Source organism: Diprion similis, chromosome 10 (genome assembly GCF_021155765.1).
Source record: "Diprion similis isolate iyDipSimi1 chromosome 10, iyDipSimi1.1, whole genome shotgun sequence".
Classification (NCBI taxonomy): domain Eukaryota; kingdom Metazoa; phylum Arthropoda; class Insecta; order Hymenoptera; family Diprionidae; genus Diprion; species Diprion similis.
This window is the reverse complement of record NC_060114.1, coordinates 1984747-2003649: the sequence shown is the minus strand read 5'-3', so window position 1 is coordinate 2003649 and position 18903 is coordinate 1984747. Positions and strand designations below refer to the sequence as shown.

Sequence of the window (18903 nt, the reverse complement as noted above, 5' to 3'; positions counted from 1 at the left end):
AGAATAAATCCAGACATCAGTGAGAACAGTTTTAGATATCAGAGAGATCAGTGCAGAATAAATCCAGACATCAGAGAGAACAGTTTTAGACGCCATAGAAAACAGAACAACTTTAGAACAGAGTTTAATCCACAAATCATAGAAAAGTTTAGACTCAGTGAATAAAGTCAAACTCAGAACCTCGAAGATTTAATAACAGTTGCGATTGTAATAAGCAAAACAGCAGTTTATAAACCATTGTAAATTCGACAATTGAGAATGTAAAGAACATTGTTGATTATTAATAAATGTTTATTCTAAATTAAAGTGTTGTGTAAAGAGAATTATTTCAATCACGCATAGTGATGGTTGGCACGAGCCTAATTACCTTACAAACTCTCAGAATTAATTGAGCCGAACGAGAAGAGCTGAGGAGCTGATCAGCAGATTTTCGAACATCAACTACGTAAGTCAAGAGATTAACCAAATCACGCAGTGAATCATAATCAACTCGTGGCGTTCCTCTCAGAACGTAACAAGGTAACAACCAAGACGCTAATTAGGTCACCTTGATCGGAACCAATCACAGTCCAGCTACCCCCAAATTTTCACTGGTGACTCAATGTAATAAATCTGTCACCCAAAAATTGTACAGGAGCGTAGGAGATTTTGCCCTATATAAACGGGTGCAGATCGGACTCGTAGAGCATTAATTTTCATGAGTTTGTAGCCGTCACCCTGTCGCTCCGCCCGAGAGCATTAATTTTAATAAGTTGTAACCGTCACTTTGTCACTCTGCCTCAGAGCATTACTTTAACCAAGTTTGAACTGTTACTTTGTCACTCTGCCCCAGAGCAGTATTTTAACTTTGTATTTGTACTCTTAACCGTAACATAAACTAATAAACATTTAAGTGCAATTAAAAATCAAAATCATTCAATTTAATCAAAACACCTCCAACTACCTTATTCTATTATTTCGAATTTCTTTCAAATCATCCAAGGCTCCCCCCCCCCCCCCCCTCACGCGAATTTATTAATGTTACCCACTTCACGTTAGTGATTAGTCGGTATTGGCGACCCACAACTACTGACTGTACGTCCCAGTTCATTTTCGCGACTCAATTTCGAATCTAACTCTTAATTTGCCCGGAATTGACCGTTAGGACGTCATACCTCGATCACAACGCCCGCCTGGCGGCCACAAAGTGAGATAAATAAGCGCCCATGAAATGAGCCACCCCCTCTACCTTCGTTGCAGGACCTGTATGTGCTTCTGTATGTAAGACCGTGGGCACGGTCTTATACACAGGTCTTGCAACTGTGAATCTCGACGTGGTCCTCTTGACGTGCCAAGCCGCTAGGGTCGCTGCGATCGAGGGATACCCGGTGCGACAAAGATAACGATAGTCACGCATGCGCTTTACACGAGCGTTGAATTCAAACCCAAGAATCTCGCTGATACATAATATTTTCTATGAATTTTGTTCCTTGAAAGAAAAAGAAAGATATGCAATGACTAACAAATCCAAAACCAATTGATATGTTAGTCGATATCAAAACTTCACAACGGGTAAAACGCGTAGAATAATAGAACGGTCACCGTGAATGATAAAGTTCAAGAATTGTAGAGGTTATGTTTATACATCCCTCGATCGCAACGCCACCTGGATATTGCTTTAATAGTGGAGTCACTGCCTCCTATTGAGCTTCTTGCCTAGTTGCAAGACCTGTGTAGAAGACCGTGACCGTGGGTATTACTACTTTGCGGTTTTAAACTACGCCATGGAGCGCAAACACCTATCGCGAGTCCCTTTGACTTTTAAAATCGCAGAAAAATGCATAAGTTCGAAAGCTCGAACCGGATTAATGATCCTACCGCATCACGATGTTGACACTCCGGTATTCATGCCGGTTGGCACGCAGGTAGAGGCTAGAAAAATTATGACACATGCTGGTACGAATACACGTAGTTAGGTTAGCTAGTTTGACAGATACGCAATTTTGACATATCTAGTCAAGGGGGTTAGTCGGTAAAAAATTGATACCATTGAATAACTATATTGCGAGATAATGCTACACTCCGTATTCGGCAAATTATTATATTAGTAGGCTGTAGAGATCTCTCTTTAAAAATACACAAATGAAAATGCTAAAATAAAGGGGGGCGATCCGTTTTGTCCGATCCAAAAATCGATTTTCGGTCTTTTACATTTACATATAGTTTTTAGTCTTGAATATATTACCTCGAAATATTATCAAACAATTCGCAAAATTGACGGAGTTATAGTGGTTTAAATGAACAGGTGCGCCGCAGATATAATTCAAGCCGCCCATGAGCCACCTAGCGATGCTTCGGAATGCGCCAGGGGATTAGGCCTCTTGGTGTTGAGCTAGTCCGAGAATTTCTTTTGGAAGAAATCCCCTTCCATCCTCACCTCATCCTTTGTTAGATTTATTCAAATTTGTTACCGGCATGTACGGTGGTATTACTTAGACTTCCAAAGTGAGTGTATTCGATTTACGGGTAAAAGTGCAGTAGTTGACTGGACGATAGATAAAATAGGCAGCTGAGATGATCGTGTACCTCCAAACCGTCGAAAGAAAAAGAATTTTTGAGGGAATCAGACAACCGCTGAAAAGGATTCAATTTTTAGTCAACTTTGGCAAAAAATTTTACAGCATGTACAGGATCGTCAAGTTCGGCGAGACAGGGATGGCAGCTTTATGATTTAAAAATTTTTCATAATGCTTATGGCAGTGAGTGAATATAACGAATCCAAAGAATATCCAATCGAAATCCAATTCAAATGTGCCTGTGGAGTCAAATTCGTATATTCGTCTCCGAAGACCAGCCGAGCATCCGAAATAAATCGTTGGTTTGCTTTTGTCTCGAAATTTCTACCATTCTCAAGAGCTGGAATGAATTTGTTTTGTGGCCTCATGGACATCAGCAAGGATTATACACAGAGACTATATACCACCTGTCCCGTGGATATACCTATTGCCAGCAAATCAGTTTTATAGTCTGTACTGAAAAAAGCTGTTGTGGAAGCAAAGTAGAAGAACATCACTCACGGACTACCAGACTCAGAACTGACGGTATCAGGAGATGGCTCCTGAAAAAAAAGGATTTTCGTCAAAGTACAGCGTCACAATTCTGATTGGCTGTTGATCCGAAAAAGTTGTCGACGTAATAGTCAAATTGTGTTTTCGTCTAGGATGCAAAAGATGAAAAAATCGGGAGGATACTTGAGAATGCGAAGACTGGATTCTAACATATCACGAAAAATGCAATGCCAATCACTCTGTATGCGCCGGAAAGATGGAACCCTACTTCGTGGTAAGGATGTTAGAACGGTCTAAGGAGAAGTATGACAGTTTCATCGCAGAAGGCGATTCGAAAACATACACCGCCATCAGAAACGTGGAACCACATAGTGTCAAATGATTGGTGCAACAAAAAGAATGCGTCAGCCACGTAGAGATGACATTGGGGCTGAGATGCGTGAGGTCTACGCTCTGGAGCCTGATCCCAAAACATCTGCAATGTGGTCTTTCCTTGCTTGAAATCTTGCAGCTACGCACGACAACAAGCGCGGAAAGAAGATCATTCTCCGGGGTCCAAGAAGCACAGAATGCTCCGAGAGAGGATAGTAGTATTTAACACAATTTTTTTCTTAGCAGAAGCAGGACCACAAAATGGAATTTTGTCCGAAATAGCTGATTGAGCGTAAGTGACTAAAATCAATGATTATTTCTACTGATCGATACCGAAACTTTAAACACGTTCTTCTCGAAACAACTTATTTTAAACTTGTACTCACAATATCTCAAGGATATCGCTGCCTACTGCGGAGAATAGTCTACATAAAAAATTATGACCTGTAAAACTGGAAGAAGACTGAAAAAAGATGTCAAATTAAAAAAAAAAAAACTTTACCGTGGTGCCATTTAGGGATTTTTTATTTTTTCAATGCCATCGAGCTACGGGCTATAAATGGTCATCTGACAAACCAAAAAATACCTGTATTCTTTATTTTAGATCAGTCAAACTGGTGCAATCGTGGGAATCGATGAAATTCAGCCTCTTGCGGTCCAATGCGCCGAGCGAGTAGAACTCAATGATATGTATTATAAAAATTTGTACGAGCATGAGAAATATCAATTAATATTTATGTAAAAGGACTTTTCAATAGATCTCACTGTTTTGGGACAAAAAATGTATGAAAATTAATTTTTGAAATACCGGTAAAACGGAACTCCCCCCTTAATCTAAACGAGAGCTCAGATCTCCATGTTTCATTTCGAATAGCTTCTAAGTCGTTACTCCGAGATGCCACATGTTATTGAGAACACTTTTTCAGCTTTACTGAGACACTTTCTCTCTATAATGTTGGATTAGATAATTATTTTTTTTAATCAAGATTGGATAATGTAGCAGTAAAGCATTGATATTAATTATTGTTTTGCTGGTGCTAGCTGCACTTTCTACACTTTCGAAACATATAATGATAGTATTCTCACACGCAGGTATAGAAAGTGTAGGAAATGTAGCTAGCACCTTATCAAACCTTATGATCAACAAATGCCGATATTGAATTAATTACTAACAAGACATAAACCTGTTTCAGAGGCTATGTAGTAATAATCTGACCGATTTAGTGTAAAATTAAATAATTGTGCCAGGTGTTTGACAATTGTAAAGAGATTTGAAACGAAGCATCGATATTTAAGCTTTTTTTCAGCATAATTCTGGTATTTAATATTTTTGTATTTTTGACGATATCTTTGTAGTTATCGTACAATAGAATTTGAAAAACGCTCAGTGTATGAGTATTTCATTATAAAACTAATAAACAGGTTCGACCTTATGCCAATCGATCTCCTCAAACAATTGATGTATTGAATCTCGTACAGACCTACATCAATAATATCGTGATTGCATAGGTAACGAAACTCTTCTTGTTCGTATCGTTATTACTAAATAGCATATCGCAAACTGAAGACACACTTCTGTTCCTCAAATGTTTACAAATACCATTTCATCGTTAGCTAATTTGATGGAATGTAACACAGTTGCAAAACATGTGGAAAATGAGATTTTGCTCTTGACAAATAAATGTACAGTTCCCAATACTTCGAGCGATCTTGTTTACAGGGAACCCTGAAGGGGCTGCTGCCTCAGCAGTTGGAAAAATTGGATTGTCAAATAATTCTTGGAAATACGTATCACCTTGGAACGAGACCGGTTAGTCGAACTTTAGACAACAATTTTCTTCAATCATTTCTACACGATATGAAATGATAACTTCTTGACTTACGATTCCATTAATTCTAGTCACTTGTTAATTATTTATTTAAATGTTCAAGGGCACAAAAATTTTACAAATGGCAGGTGGCTTGCACAAATTTATGAATTGGAAAAGAGCTCTTCTCACAGATTCTGGTGGATTTCAAATGGTCTCTTTACTTCAACTCGCGCATATCACTGAAGAGGGTGTAACATTCCAATCTCCCTATGACGGTAATATATAACTAATCATTGCTCAACTTTCTTGCTAAATACTTTTTTTTATTTAGCAACTCAGACTATATGACTTAGATTGATTGATTGTCATACCAATCAATTGTCCAGTATTTAAATTTTTAGATTATCAATGTTGTGCCAAGCTCTAAAATACGACATAATCAGGAGAAATTGGAAGATTTTTAAGGTATTGGTAAAGTTCTAAAAAATTTTGCTATAGGCTATCTCCACCGAAAAATCTTCAATTAGCCCTTGCTGCAGCTTGTTCCCAAATTCAAAACAGCTACTTTTGCCAAATATTAATCCCAGCATGCAAATAATGTAGAAATAATCAAGATTTTTGTATTTGTTATTTTTATTCCTGCTTATGCCAAAATAGGACCAACCGTAGTAGCGTAGCGCGTAGCATGCGAGACTATGGAACGGGAGAATCTGAGTTCAAATCCCCGGCCTGTCGAGGAAGACCTGAGCGACAACTTGCAAAAATTGTAAGACGGGTCACATCGTTTGGGTGCCGAATCGGCGACCTGAGGTTTGAACTAGGTCCGGCTACACCCAGGCAAGGTGTTTAGCAGTTTTCATTGTCCCTCGTGCGAACGCGGGTGTTCCTTTTGAACATCTTACGACAGCTGCAAACGCGTAATGATGTTCACTAATCCATCTTTCTCTCACCCTGCAAAAGTAATCGATTTATGAAGACAGACCCGACAGAGTATGATGGGACTGGAGTGATCAATATTGTTGTTATTGTTGTTATTATGCAGCTAATTTGAAAGAAAAAATGACGTAGCATTTATTGGCTCAGAATTGAATGAGGAAAATATTCTTTGCAATTTCACAAGGCCTTAATAAGCATTAAAACAAATATTGTATTGAATTCTTGAACTTTCCTTTCTCGCAGTGTGTTTGCTTTTCTTCCACTTGATAATGCTTGCTCAAATTTTACACTCTGAATTCGTTAATATACTAAAGTTACCAGAATGTCCACATATAAATAAGAAATGTGGAGTTAATCATATGATTATAAACATGTTTTTACTTTGTCCTGTTTTTCCCGATAAAGCGCCACAAGCAGATGTACATACATTGCAAATCTAATTCAAACTTGGTTCAACATTTCAGCAATAGAGTCCACTTGGTCAAATGTTCCATTATCACTGATTATAAATATTATAATAAAACTCAATGAAGTTTGTGATAAAGAACTTCTCATTTTTATGACCATAAACCACGTTTTAGATTCCTTGCAAAGAATGAATTGTCAACCTGAGAAATTTTTAATTTTCACACACGATCTAATAATTCGGTAAAATGAAAAAAAAATCATTTATCATTGTTCATTGTAACTATAAAATCTGCTCTAGCAGAGTCAGAGATGACTTGGTCATTTGAATCTTGTTACAACCCTTCACAAGTTTGTTCAGAAAATGCATTTCATAGAGCTGAAAGAAATTATTTTCTATGAATCAAGTACTCGACATTTTCAGTATTTAGTATTGGTTTGATATTCCTGAATTTCTTGTTGTATAAGTTGTTTTCAGGATCTGAATGTGTGTTAACACCGGAACACTCGATTGAGATACAAAACACAATTGGTGCAGATATCATAATGCAGCTCGACGATGTGGTTCATGCGAAAGTAACCGGACCTCGAGTTGAAGAGGCAATGCATAGGTATACTCTTGAGCAAAGTAAAAAACTTATTCTTTCCTGCTATTCACGATAATTGGAGCAAATATAGTCGCAGTTGCTTGACTAGAATCTGACTGAGAGGTATTAAGTTATGTGACAAGGGAATAAAATCAAAGATTATTCCTTGAAGTGGGTTTACTGACTGTGCGTAGCGCAGGCAATAATCACCCGAGTGAAATTATCGGCGACTGAACTGTGGCCACTTTATTGATTTAAAAAGTGGTCTCATATCAGTGGGAGAAAAGTGCTACGTTTTTCCCGCAAATGAGCGAGAAATACAAACTTTGTTACCACAAATGCTGTCAATAAGAACTTTTCTCCCGCAGATGCTGGAAAAAAGTATCAGAGGAAATCAAATTCTACTTTTGTCCCGTTTTTCAGGTGAATAAAGTGGCATCACAGTTGAGTTGGGAGTAAAAATAATTCCATCATAATACAATCAACTTTCAATACTGCAACTGAATAATGGCAAAATTTGTTTTTCTCTCATCAGAACCACGAGATGGGTAGACAGGTGCCTTGTAGCTCATCAAAAGTCTGACGAACAAAATATTTTCCCTATTGTTCAAGGCGGACTGGATCCGCAGCTCAGAACGGAGAGTGCCAAATTGTTGACACAGCGGCAAGTCAATGGCTTTGCCATCGGAGGTCTGAGGTGATTTTAAATATATCGTTTGTTGTTGATATTTATCGACACTATTAGACAGAATGTGCGACATTTAGTAGGTGTGAAATGTAACCCTTTGTCTAATCCGATGGTTATTTTCAGTGGTGGAGAAAGCAAGAATGATTTTTGGAGAATGGTACATTTGACAACAAATGTTCTACCAGTAGATAAACCAAGATATTTAATGGGGGTTGGATTTGCTGTCGATTTAGTTGTGTGCTGCGCTTTAGGAGTGGACATGTTTGACTGTGTCTTCCCAACTAGAACTGCGGTAATTAAAATTCTCAGATTCCAAATTAAGTGATTCTTTACCGCAGACGTTATTTTAATGAAGACATGGAATAAAATCACAAAAGGACATTTTTTTTAATGATGTAGGACTGTCCGATTAATCGTAGACTTCCATCTATGGTTCGATCCGAAAAACAGTTAATTGAACGAACCAATCAATGAATTAATCGTGAAAATACTAGTGGAAAAGGCCAGTTACTTGATCAATTGAAAAAACAGTGGAACAAAATTCTTGATCAATCGATTTTTTTTTTAAATAATCAATATATTAATTGACCAAGCCGATCTATCAAAAAAAGAATTAGTTGCAATGGCTACGTACAAATCTCTCGCAACACCTACTGAGAACCTAGAAGGAGGGAAAGAAACTACGTTTACACTGTCACGGCTTTCAACCAACTCCTGAATCCCTGGAAAACGTCAAGGTGTAGCCATAACGTTATTAAAGATAAATTAAAACTTTGGATTACAAGAATGAATAGAACTACATGTTAGTGTAACGTTTTTATTTCTTCACACTGGAAGTATCGAATGACTTATTACAAGTGAATTAGGTCGTATTTTAGTTTTTACTATAAGGTCCGCGTACAGAGTACCTTGCCCCCTCCTGCAGGTTCCCTTTGAACTGCTGCATCTATCAATTCAGCGGAGTACTATTTATCTGGTTGTAAATAAAATAAAATCATTGATAAATCGCCTAGTAAAAAAAAAAAAAACGGAAGAGCCAATTGATTGGAAAACCAATGGTTTGTTTGAAAAAACAACTCGTCGAAGTCTACGATTAATCGATTCAGCGCAAAGCCTTAGTATCAAGTATCAACTATGTATCTATTACAACCTTGCAGAGATTTGGTTGTGCGCTGATACGAACAGGTCAATTAAATTTGAGACAAAGGCAGTACAAATATGACGCAGCACCGATAGACGATTCCTGTGATTGTTCAACCTGTAAGACCTATACTCGTGCCTATTTACATCAAGTAGTGACACAGGAAACCGTGGCTTGTCACTTGCTCAGTGTGCATAACATCAGCTTCCAATTGAGGCTGATGAGAGATATCAGAGACAGTATCAAAGAGCAGAGATTTCCGCAGTTTGTTCAGAAATTTATGTCAGAGTTATACCCAGATGGAGAATATCCAACGTGGATAACAGAGGCTCTAGAAGCTGTTAATATTAAATTATCGTAATGATTACTTCAATGCACTAGAAAATAAATTTAATTCAAACTAAATAGACAATGTTTGGATTCCTTGTCGTTCGATTGGCGGAAAATAGAGATCTGCATTCTGCACTCGGTGTGTACTTTTTCTGCAGCTTGAATTCGCCGTTACACTTGTAATTAGTCAATTTTTTGCTTTTTCTGTGGATTATAACCATATCGCTGAGTCAGCTTTTTTTGGCTTGTTATTTTACTGAAACAAGATCTTAAAATACGTTTTTGCTAAACTAAAAATCCTCCCAAACTACAGAATTTTTAACTCAAGTCTAATAACTAGAGATGCCTCGTTCCATGTAACAGTTCGATAGCTTGACTGGATTTATTTCTATATAAATAATAATATCGATATGATGTATAATATTTGTTTTCGTTGAGCTTACAATTAGAATGTTGGGTTCAGTTCACCCTTTCAAACAAACGGTACAAACATCCTGATTTTACTCGTGATTTTTGATCCTGTTTCAACACAGAGAAGCTAATATTATTTTTGAAAGTAATTGGATTATCCATACAATTATATTTATATAAGACCGTATTCACCGTTATGGTGGACAATTCGGCAAACGAGTAGGTATCTTTTTTTTTAAATTACGTATTTAAATAGGACAAAAGTCACATGAAAAATCCTATCACAACAATCCTATATTTTTTAAGTATCTTTGGTATGGAGAAACTATAACCCTTAAATCTTCTTCCGGCCGAAAGAAAAAATATACTCAATGTCCCAATTTGAAACAGTATAATACAGATGCTATCGTTCTTTCCAATTGGATTAGAAAAAATTCAATTTAAACTCTGTAGTTATATTGCACAGTGAGACGGAATCGAATATTCACGGCGAAAAGTCTATCAAGTTTCCAATTCGTGTGAAAGTCCTTACTCGGGGGTTTTTTGGGTCGCTGATTACGAATCCGGAGTCGAAATTGCGAAAAACAAAATGGCGGATCCAGTACGGCAAAAAATTGATTCAAAAATGTATTTAATCGCGGTGAAAGTCCTTACTCGGGGGTTTTTGGGGTCGCTGATTACGAATCCGGAATCGAAATTGCGAAAAACAAAATGGCGGATCCAGTACGGCAAAAAATTGATTCAAAAATGTATTTAATCGCGGTGAAAGTCCTTACTCGGGGGTTTTTGGGGTCGCTGATTACGAATCCGGAATCGAAATTGCGGGAAAAAAATGGCGGATTCAATATGGACGACATTTGTATAAAAGGTGTTTTATTTACGTCACATTGCATTATAGTAGTTATGTTTTCCTTAAAATTAGATTCATGTGAAAGATTGAACATTGGAGTAACTACACAACTTTATTCATCGTCAGAAGGACAATCTGATTTACAGTCACTGAATTGAACTGATGATGCAAGGCTCGAGCTCTCCTCACTTGTTGAGACGCTTGGCGCAGTTAATAACTGGATTGCTTCTGGTAGCAATGATCTCATTTTTTTAGCGGGTAATTTGCGCAGACTCGAAATATATGGGTCAGACGTTAATAGTAGGCGTGAGAAAACGTCCTCCATGGTTTTCGTTCGTGAAAATTTTCGTGAAAAATCTGATCTATTCTTTTTAATGTATTTATTAGTAGACTCTTGGGCGTCTTCGGACATTTGTCCAATTGGCAATATTGCAGATTGTATAATTGCTGTGCCATGAATCAAAATTTTATGCATCGAAGTAGGCATGTAAAACCACGGATACAACGTTACAAAGTCGCGAGCTGTTTGCACGGCATAATCTTGAAATCTGATTGGATCAATTTCATGGCCACTCGAAAGTGTTTGCAATATAACGTAAAATCGCTTGATCAAGTCTTCATTTACCCCCGTAATCGAAGCAGAAGTGGTTGAATCTTCAAAGAATCGTCGAGCAGTATTCCCATCATTAGAGCTACCAAATCCGGGCTTTGGTTGATCAACTATTAGACCCATTCGTATGCGGAAACCTTTTTGTATAATTGCTTTCCGGTTTTTAACAATTTCTTTATCATTTGGACTACGCGCTTGCCACTTTTTGATTTCAAGTTTATACGCTACTTGCAAACAACATTCGAAGAAGCGAATCCACGCATGCAGAGTCGATAACCCGAACTGTAGATGATCTTCATTAATTTTCCTTTTCAACATTGCATCGATATCGTTAAAGTCTTTTGAAGTTGCTTGACATAAATAGCAACGTTGAGCAGAAGCATTACTCGTGATTGCATTGCAAACTTTACCATCTATCATGGTGAATGCAAGTTGGAAAGAAACGGTTATGTCTTTTCCGTTAATGACAGTTTCGAAAGGGACAAGGTGACTCTCCTGCTGTTTAATATACTCCACTTCGCTCACAGTAGTGGCTTCGGTATTTTCATGCAAAAATTGAATTCGAATTGGACGACAAAAACGGGTAGACGATGGCCTAGGATTTTTCCACACAATAGTGGTATTTTGGGTTTCTTCGTCGACTGATATCAACTGCAATGGAACTAGTGAAGTGAAGAAGATGTTGGCATCGGACTTGCTTCCATCATCGTCGGTAAATCTTTGTTTGTATGTACTTTCACCAGAAGTGCCATCGCAACCCCACTTACAAATTAAACTCAAGTTGCGAACACTTTCTTTACTAAGACTATCAATAACTGCCTCTTGAAGCAACAAGATTCTCTGAATTGTATGATTCAACAGAGACTGCAGTTTCACTTCAGCACTACATTCTGTAACAGTAATGTCTGATTTCCGTGGATAACATCGAAGCTTCGCTTGATATATTGCTTTATATGGCGGAAATATCGTACATTGCTGCTCTCTGGTTGAATTCCGAAGTTTCTGATAGTCAGCTTGTGACAAATTAAGGTCAATTACAAGCGATAGGGCTTTATCATGAGTATAAGGAGTTTCTCTAATCGAATCCAAAGATTCTCTATACTTCTTAGCTCTTGATGGGCTTCCCAGTGTCACATCTTGAACAACCTTGGCAGCATCCACTCTACCAGCTGCTCGAAGGCTCATCTGAGTCGCAAAAGCCAATTCTTCAGTGCTTGTAGTCGCACGCAAATCTTCAGTTTTCTGCCGTTTTGTGCGCACACTAGCTTCGGCAAATCCTGAAGAAAGCCGACCCATGCTGGACTTGCTGGACTTTGATTTCTTCCAGGGGAACAAACACACTGAGCCATGTTGAAAATTTTTCGAAAAATTTTCCTTCGTGCCTCGAAACTTGCGTCCACTTTTCATTGAATTGGGATAATAATCGGCGTACTGCAGATTTAACGTCGTCCGACAGAGTAAAAGGTCGTTTCAATCTCTCCGTCATGAATTGTTCAATTTTTAAATACGTTGTAGCTGCACCACTCTTTAAATTATCTTTCAGGAGCACGAACATGTCTCTTCTTGTCAATCCAGCACGTGCAGGTTCATCTTCGGTAGATTCTGGAATGTCAAAGTATAATACATATGAATAAGCAATTACATATTCAGCCTTACTCACTATTATAGATAATAATATAGATAAATATTATAGATAGATTATAGACCACCAAAAATTGTCTTGATAGAAAATATTTCAATTTCGAAGCGTGAAATGTGAATCCGCTATAAAAAATTAGGATAATGACAAAAATAATCTACTTGGGCCTCACTGGGCCCACAAGGTGAGTACACCCCTGGAAAGTTAATTTCATACCATACAACCTTCATACGAATCACATATCCGAATTGTATGTTTTAATTGTTCGAAATTGAGAAAAATGCACTTTTCATCACAAAAACTTACACCAGTAGCGGTGGCGCAAGAAATCGCAACTTTTTTTTGCAGTTTTCATTAAACGATTGATTAATCTACAACCTAGAATAAGTCCGGCCGCTTGACAATGCACGGCAATTCAACTTTTCTCTACGTGTTTCGAACTTTCAGTCGCGATTTTACGTTTATTTTCGGACAAATCATTCGTTTACTGATATCACATACATCATTATTAAAAATTTTTAATTACATGATAATATTCTACTTACTTTCCCCTTTCGAATCCATTTTGAAAAATGTAAATAGCTTGAGTTTGGGCCGTACGGCGTCGTTTTCTGGAGCACACTGAAAATTTAGCTCACAGAGCGACGCGACGCGTCTGTCTCGAGCGAAGGGCACTTTTGAACCACAGTTTTGAACTGCGACACAATAGCAGGTATAAAGGATCGTCCCCTCTGCTTCCTGGAACTCGACCCTCGGCCTATTACTACGTCTAATCCACCATTATAGAACCCCGAAATAAATACTTTATTTTTGCACTTTTCGCCGTGAATTCTCGATTCCGTCTCACTGTGATATTGTGGAAACACGCGATTGACAGCATTCATCTGCAAGCTGGTCCATCATAAAAATAGATTTATTGCTTGTCAACAAAGATGAAAACACAAATTGTGTGTCTTACCAAAATTTTTCTGCAACAGAGGATGGGATGATACCACCCAGTTTTTGAGCTACTTTGCAAATATAATTTACAAACAAATGTTACCAGCAGATTTCTAATGCTCAAAGATCAATTTCGATTCAATTTGTTACACCACGACACACCGCTTGTATGGACGCTGAATCCGTCCACTCCTTGAAATTATGAAATATTCAACAGAGGTTTAAGAGCATTTAAAAATTGGGCTATAACAATTCGAAGAGCCAACCATACCCATCACTCTACACCAAGATTTCGAACACTGAATTTTTCTAACGTAATATTGATTGGAAATAATTTTTTCATGATTTTTTCTTCGTTTTAAAGAATATGTTTCATCAGTTTAATTTTATGGGAAATTTCTCTGTACACAAAAGATTTGGATTGATCCTGAATTCTGTTGTGCTAAACATAGCTACTCCAAGCTACAAAACTAGCGTTATAACACGATAAATGGTATGGTATGAAAAATGGCCAGACAACTAGTGAATTTTTTTTTTTTTATTGCATGTTGTAACGTAATACAGGAGGCTGAGATGGGTACATGTTGACGTAATCGACCAGTAAATAAAATTTGTAATATTAGTTAGCACTGAGAATAGATACATCACATGAAGTCGTCCGAATCGTAGCCAGTGTTTTCGGTATTCGTTGTCATGTTGTTTGGGCTGAACAGCGAGTTGTAGCTTCTGAAAACCAGATGCAAAAAAAAAAAAACATTAGGTGTGCACAAAAATAGATCGACGAATGAATGAATTGCACATTGAAGGTGAAACAATTAACTCTGTATGCCATGTAGTGTATGATAATAAAAGTGAGTGAAATTTCACTTGAATGGTAAAACAAATGAAATTTTGGAGCATATTTACGATTGTAATTGAGTTTTTTAAATGCTCATTTGTTACCTCATTTCTGCTTCTTCCTGCCTTTTTTTTTCCTCTGCTTTTTCGTTCTCCTTTTGTTCCCTGAGGAGTTTCTTTTTATCATCACGTTCATTTCGATCTCTGTTTTCCCTCTCTGCCTGGAAGTTCGGATGTTCTTCTCTCTTTGTTTTATTCAGTCGGTTAACGACTGTATTTAAGCGTTTCGCGACTCGCATCTTACGCACTTCCTTTTCTCTATGGAAACCAACTTGACCGACCTCCATCCCTTGCGTTTTTTTTAGGTTTGACCACATTGTATAAACAACATCGATGTCGTTCATTTTATTACCCTCTATACTGTTAGCCTTTACCAATTGAGCTGCATCCTCCAGAACAGTCCCGGGAATATCATCTATCGTTTGACCCTGCCAAATATATACCCACATTAGGGGGTATTTATGAGTAGACAACTGAAAAAGTGGATGAATTTTTGGAATTTATTTATCGCCATTCAATTATTTAATTTGGTAAGGCCTTATTTTATTCAAAAGTATGTAGATCAAGATTTCTCTACATATTTTCTACTTTCACCACCATCAATTAACAGAAAGCACTGTTATTGATAATAACATCAACCATTTTGCTCGGTAACACGAGTACTTGCAACATTACACGAATGGCTTGACCGATTTAATTTGAAACTTCGTGATCGAATATTCTTAGATAGTTTATCCTAATCATATAGGATATTTCTAATCATCAATTGAATAAGATACCCGTCAATTTTCAACCTCAAGTGGATGCTGTATTGAAAAAAAAATCAGATTATGCTAAAAGAAAAATGAAGAATACTGTCTTCAAATTTGAAGTACAGAAATCATATCAACAAGCAAAATGATTCACGTTGTTGGCAATAAGAATTATGCTTCTGAATAATTGATTCTAAAAAAAAAGTGTAAGTGATGCTTGAATCACATACTTTTGAATAAAACAAACCCACCTCGAATTGAATAGTTGATTGTAGATAAGTTTTCCGAAAATTCACCCATTTTTATAGCCATCTACTCATAATGCACCCCCTTAAGAAACGAATTTTACTCCTAATTTTTTAATGTAAATTCTCGAATTCAACCAAACCAGCTTTCGAAATCTGAAGACTGTTGGGGAAACCTTATTGTTAATGTCGCAGCAATAAGGAGAAAAATAATTATAGTCCAGTTCTGTATGAGCAAGAATGTAGATTGTTTTCAGCTGCTTTCGTTTGCCCATATAACTAAAACATACTTGCTTCAACCTCAGGTAGACATGAGCTGAGGAGTGTTTGTCGACATGGAACCAGACATCTTCCGGCCAACCCCACTTTATCAGATCTTCATCTGAAAACAAAGATCTTGAATATGCATAGAATAATCTGCCTGGGATCAAATTCCAGCTGATTACTATTACAAGATTTTGATTACCAAATACAAATCAGACCCAAATTTTATCTACCAATGTTGGGTTTCAAACAAGTTTTTTGATAATTTCATTACATTCTATTTTATTAACAAAGTTTTTGAAACTTGCTGAACATCACACCTGACAGTTGGATGTTATTGACTGAAAAAAAATTCATTAAACAGAGAACGTCGTTATTGATTTGGAAGAAAAATCTTGTTGGAAATATTATCCAATGATGACTTCTTGAATCTTTTCTTACGAATGACTTGACAGGAAATTAAATATAAATACTCCAAAACATTACACATTACTTCAATTTTAAGGCAATTCTAGCAACTGGCAAACTATCTAAACATGCTTAATAATGAAGTGTATGAAAAATAGATTGATTGAAACAAAGAATATGTTTAAATAAATCTTACTTTCATACTTGTCGAGACCCATGAAAAGCGTTACGGGAGGCTGAACCACTAAAATAATATAACAATTAGTAATCGCACTAAACCTAACCTTAAAATCTACGAAGGAATATACTAACAATCCACAGTATTTTTCGAACATAAACATTTCATAAATTTTACAACGAACTAAACATTTATTTAAATTATGAGATGGTAAATAATTATTAATCTTACCGTCACTCATGAAATAAAATACCATTTTACATAGACGTTACTTTTCCTCGAATGTTTTCATGACAGTTCACTCCTTGGGTTAACTTGGTAGCATACACGTGACAGTCAAAAACATAGATGGGACTCTTAAGAGCATGTCGCACTTCTATCCTCATCGACCGAGCAAACTCATCCTTCTTCTGTCTGTCGTTCTTAGAGCATATAGTAGATGGAGGGAGCCTTCTGGCCGAAAAGTGTGACGACAGAGAGGGAATGAGTAGCTTGAGAACCTGTCTTTTTCTAAACCAGGAGCGTAGCGTGGTAAATTTAGTACCCGCGTCAATGATAGGCACCTAACTAAATTTTTTTATGAAATTTATTATTATTGTATATCTTATATAATATGTTATGTACATTTCAATGTAATATACATAATATATTTACACTGAAGAATTGATCACAATTGTAACAAAAAAGGATAATTTTCTTTCGAATGAAAACTTGCTTTCCGAATTTAGGATTTGGATTGAATTTTTGGGTTTAAAGAAATCATTGATGTCCTAATGCATTAACTGTGACGAAAGAATAATAGTTTTATTCATATAATGGCACTTTGACAATAGCTTATTAAACTGTACACTTAACTTAGCACCTCACTTTACTTTACCTTGACACTAAGCACTCATAATAAATATATTTCCAGTACTTGTGTTCATACAAAACTTAATATCATTGATAATTGAGAATTTTACAAACTATGCATTTCAGAAGCATTCTGAAATTTGGTTACTAACGCGATTGTTAATGTTTCATTAATAGTGCACGCTTTGGAATGCTTCCTGCTTCATTCTTATAGCTCTAAGGCCTCACTGCATGGGCACATCGGGCACTGCACCCTTACCGTACTGCTTGGTACAGCTCTGACGTAGTCACGTGGCTGATTTGAACTGACCAATCACATTTTGTAAGAGAGAGATAGGTTCTCATGCTACTATATCTATCCTTGGTAACATCGCCACTTATGAGCCAGGATAGGACAGGCTCCCTTCATCTACTATATGCTCTAAGCTGTCGTTACGTCCCTGCCGGTAACTACGGCGGCGCCCTCTCTGCACCTATCCTTATCGTTACGTAGTTACCACAAGAGAGCCTTACGCACTTTTACCATATGTCCTTAGTTCATACCTACATACAGAATTACCATCATAACATGCGTTACCCTTAGATCAATAATTCTCATATTAACCATTATTTCATTAGTAAGGCTCAAACATAGATGTATTTTCACATTTTGACCGTAATCTCTCAACAATTTTCAATCCTTCAATACTAGCCTTCACATTAAACCATAGTTTACGACTCTCAGCTGCAACAACTCAAGTAATAATTACTCAATAAAGATAATCTACTAGACTAAACAATAGAAACGTGGGAAACCATGCATAGCTCAGAAACAGATAAAACTTATTCTCAGAACTAGGGATGGATGGCGCCCTTATTTTAATGATCATGCGACCAATTAGCGCATCGCCGCTTGCTTTCTAAACCAACCACCTAGCGCTAATTCTCCGCCAAGATCCTATATACTAATCAGAAACCTTACCCCCACATGAACTAACATCCTCATCCAATCATCCTGGACTCGCGAGGATCCCTGACTCTTTTCAGCTCCGCCTACTTTTTCCACCCCATCCTCAACCCTGATTCAAATTACAGTAGGATAAATCCAGAAATCATAGAGCAGAGATTTAGACCTCATTGAGGAAAGTCTCAGACGTTAGAGAAGAGTTTCAGACATCATAGAGAACAGATTCGGATATCATATAGAGAAGTTTAGACTCAGTGCGAATCGTTCGAATTGTTTATCAAATCAGAACTCAACCGAAAATTGCAGAACCAAGTTATTGAATAACTAATCCAAACATCAGTAGCTTAGAAGCAGTTTATCAGTGTTTTTTTTTTTTTTTTTTTTTTTTTTTCTATCACTGTTATAAGTGAATACCACCAGTTATAAATCACTGTAAACTTTACTATTGAAACCTGTTAAGTTTGTGTTAATAAAAGTGTATTAAAACCCGATTGTTGTCGTCAGTAACTAATCATTTCAGTCACGCATATTGATGGTTGGCACGAGCCTTAAATACTTAACAAACTCTTAGAATTGGTGGTGAGCTAAGTAAGAA

General features: G+C 37.0%; 2 protein-coding genes across 3 annotated transcripts; one reads left to right on the top strand and one right to left on the bottom strand.

Moving 5' to 3' along the window:
- Positions 1 to 1759: 1759 nt before the first annotated feature.
- LOC124411593 (queuine tRNA-ribosyltransferase catalytic subunit) lies at positions 1760 to 9600 on the top strand. The gene is made up of 7 exons (XM_046890807.1): positions 1760 to 1904; positions 5140 to 5229; positions 5352 to 5505; positions 7050 to 7182; positions 7694 to 7855; positions 7970 to 8138; positions 9004 to 9600. Exons 1-7 carry the CDS (start codon positions 1764 to 1766, stop codon positions 9346 to 9348), a joined length of 1194 nt encoding a protein of 397 aa, XP_046746763.1. The 5' UTR covers positions 1760 to 1763; the 3' UTR covers positions 9349 to 9600.
- Positions 9601 to 14309: 4709 nt separating this feature from the next.
- Positions 14310 to 18103, bottom strand: LOC124411595 (coiled-coil domain-containing protein 25). Of its 2 annotated transcripts, XM_046890810.1 has the most exons (6): positions 18088 to 18103; positions 16742 to 16835; positions 16529 to 16576; positions 15951 to 16042; positions 14709 to 15091; positions 14310 to 14492 (listed from the first exon to the last, which is right to left on the bottom strand). In XM_046890810.1, exons 2-6 carry the CDS (start codon positions 16764 to 16766, stop codon positions 14411 to 14413), a joined length of 630 nt encoding a protein of 209 aa, XP_046746766.1. In that variant the 5' UTR covers positions 16767 to 16835; positions 18088 to 18103; the 3' UTR covers positions 14310 to 14410. The 2 variants fall into 2 exon arrangements, with proteins under 2 accessions (XP_046746766.1, XP_046746767.1); XM_046890811.1 differs by lacking the exon at positions 18088 to 18103 and having other exon boundaries at positions 16764 to 16811.
- Positions 18104 to 18903: the final 800 nt, after the last annotated feature.

Excerpts from the sequence above, each read along its gene's own strand:
- LOC124411595 (XM_046890810.1), bottom strand. The coding sequence starts at position 16,766 with ATGGTATTTTATTTCATGAGTGACG. Across the intron at positions 15,092-15,950 it reads TCTACCTGAGGTTGAAGCAA|GGTCAAACGATAGATGATAT; the intron begins GTATGTTTTAGT and ends TATATTTGGCAG. Across the intron at positions 14,493-14,708 it reads CAGGAAGAAGCAGAAATGAG|AAGCTACAACTCGCTGTTCA; the intron begins GTAACAAATGAG and ends TCTGGTTTTCAG.
- LOC124411593 (XM_046890807.1), top strand. The coding sequence starts at position 1,764 with ATGGAGCGCAAACACCTATCGCGAGTCCCTTTGACTTTTAAAATCGCA. Across the intron at positions 7,183-7,693 it reads GTTGAAGAGGCAATGCATAG|AACCACGAGATGGGTAGACA; the intron begins GTATACTCTTGA and ends TTCTCTCATCAG. Across the intron at positions 7,856-7,969 it reads TTTGCCATCGGAGGTCTGAG|TGGTGGAGAAAGCAAGAATG; the intron begins GTGATTTTAAAT and ends GGTTATTTTCAG.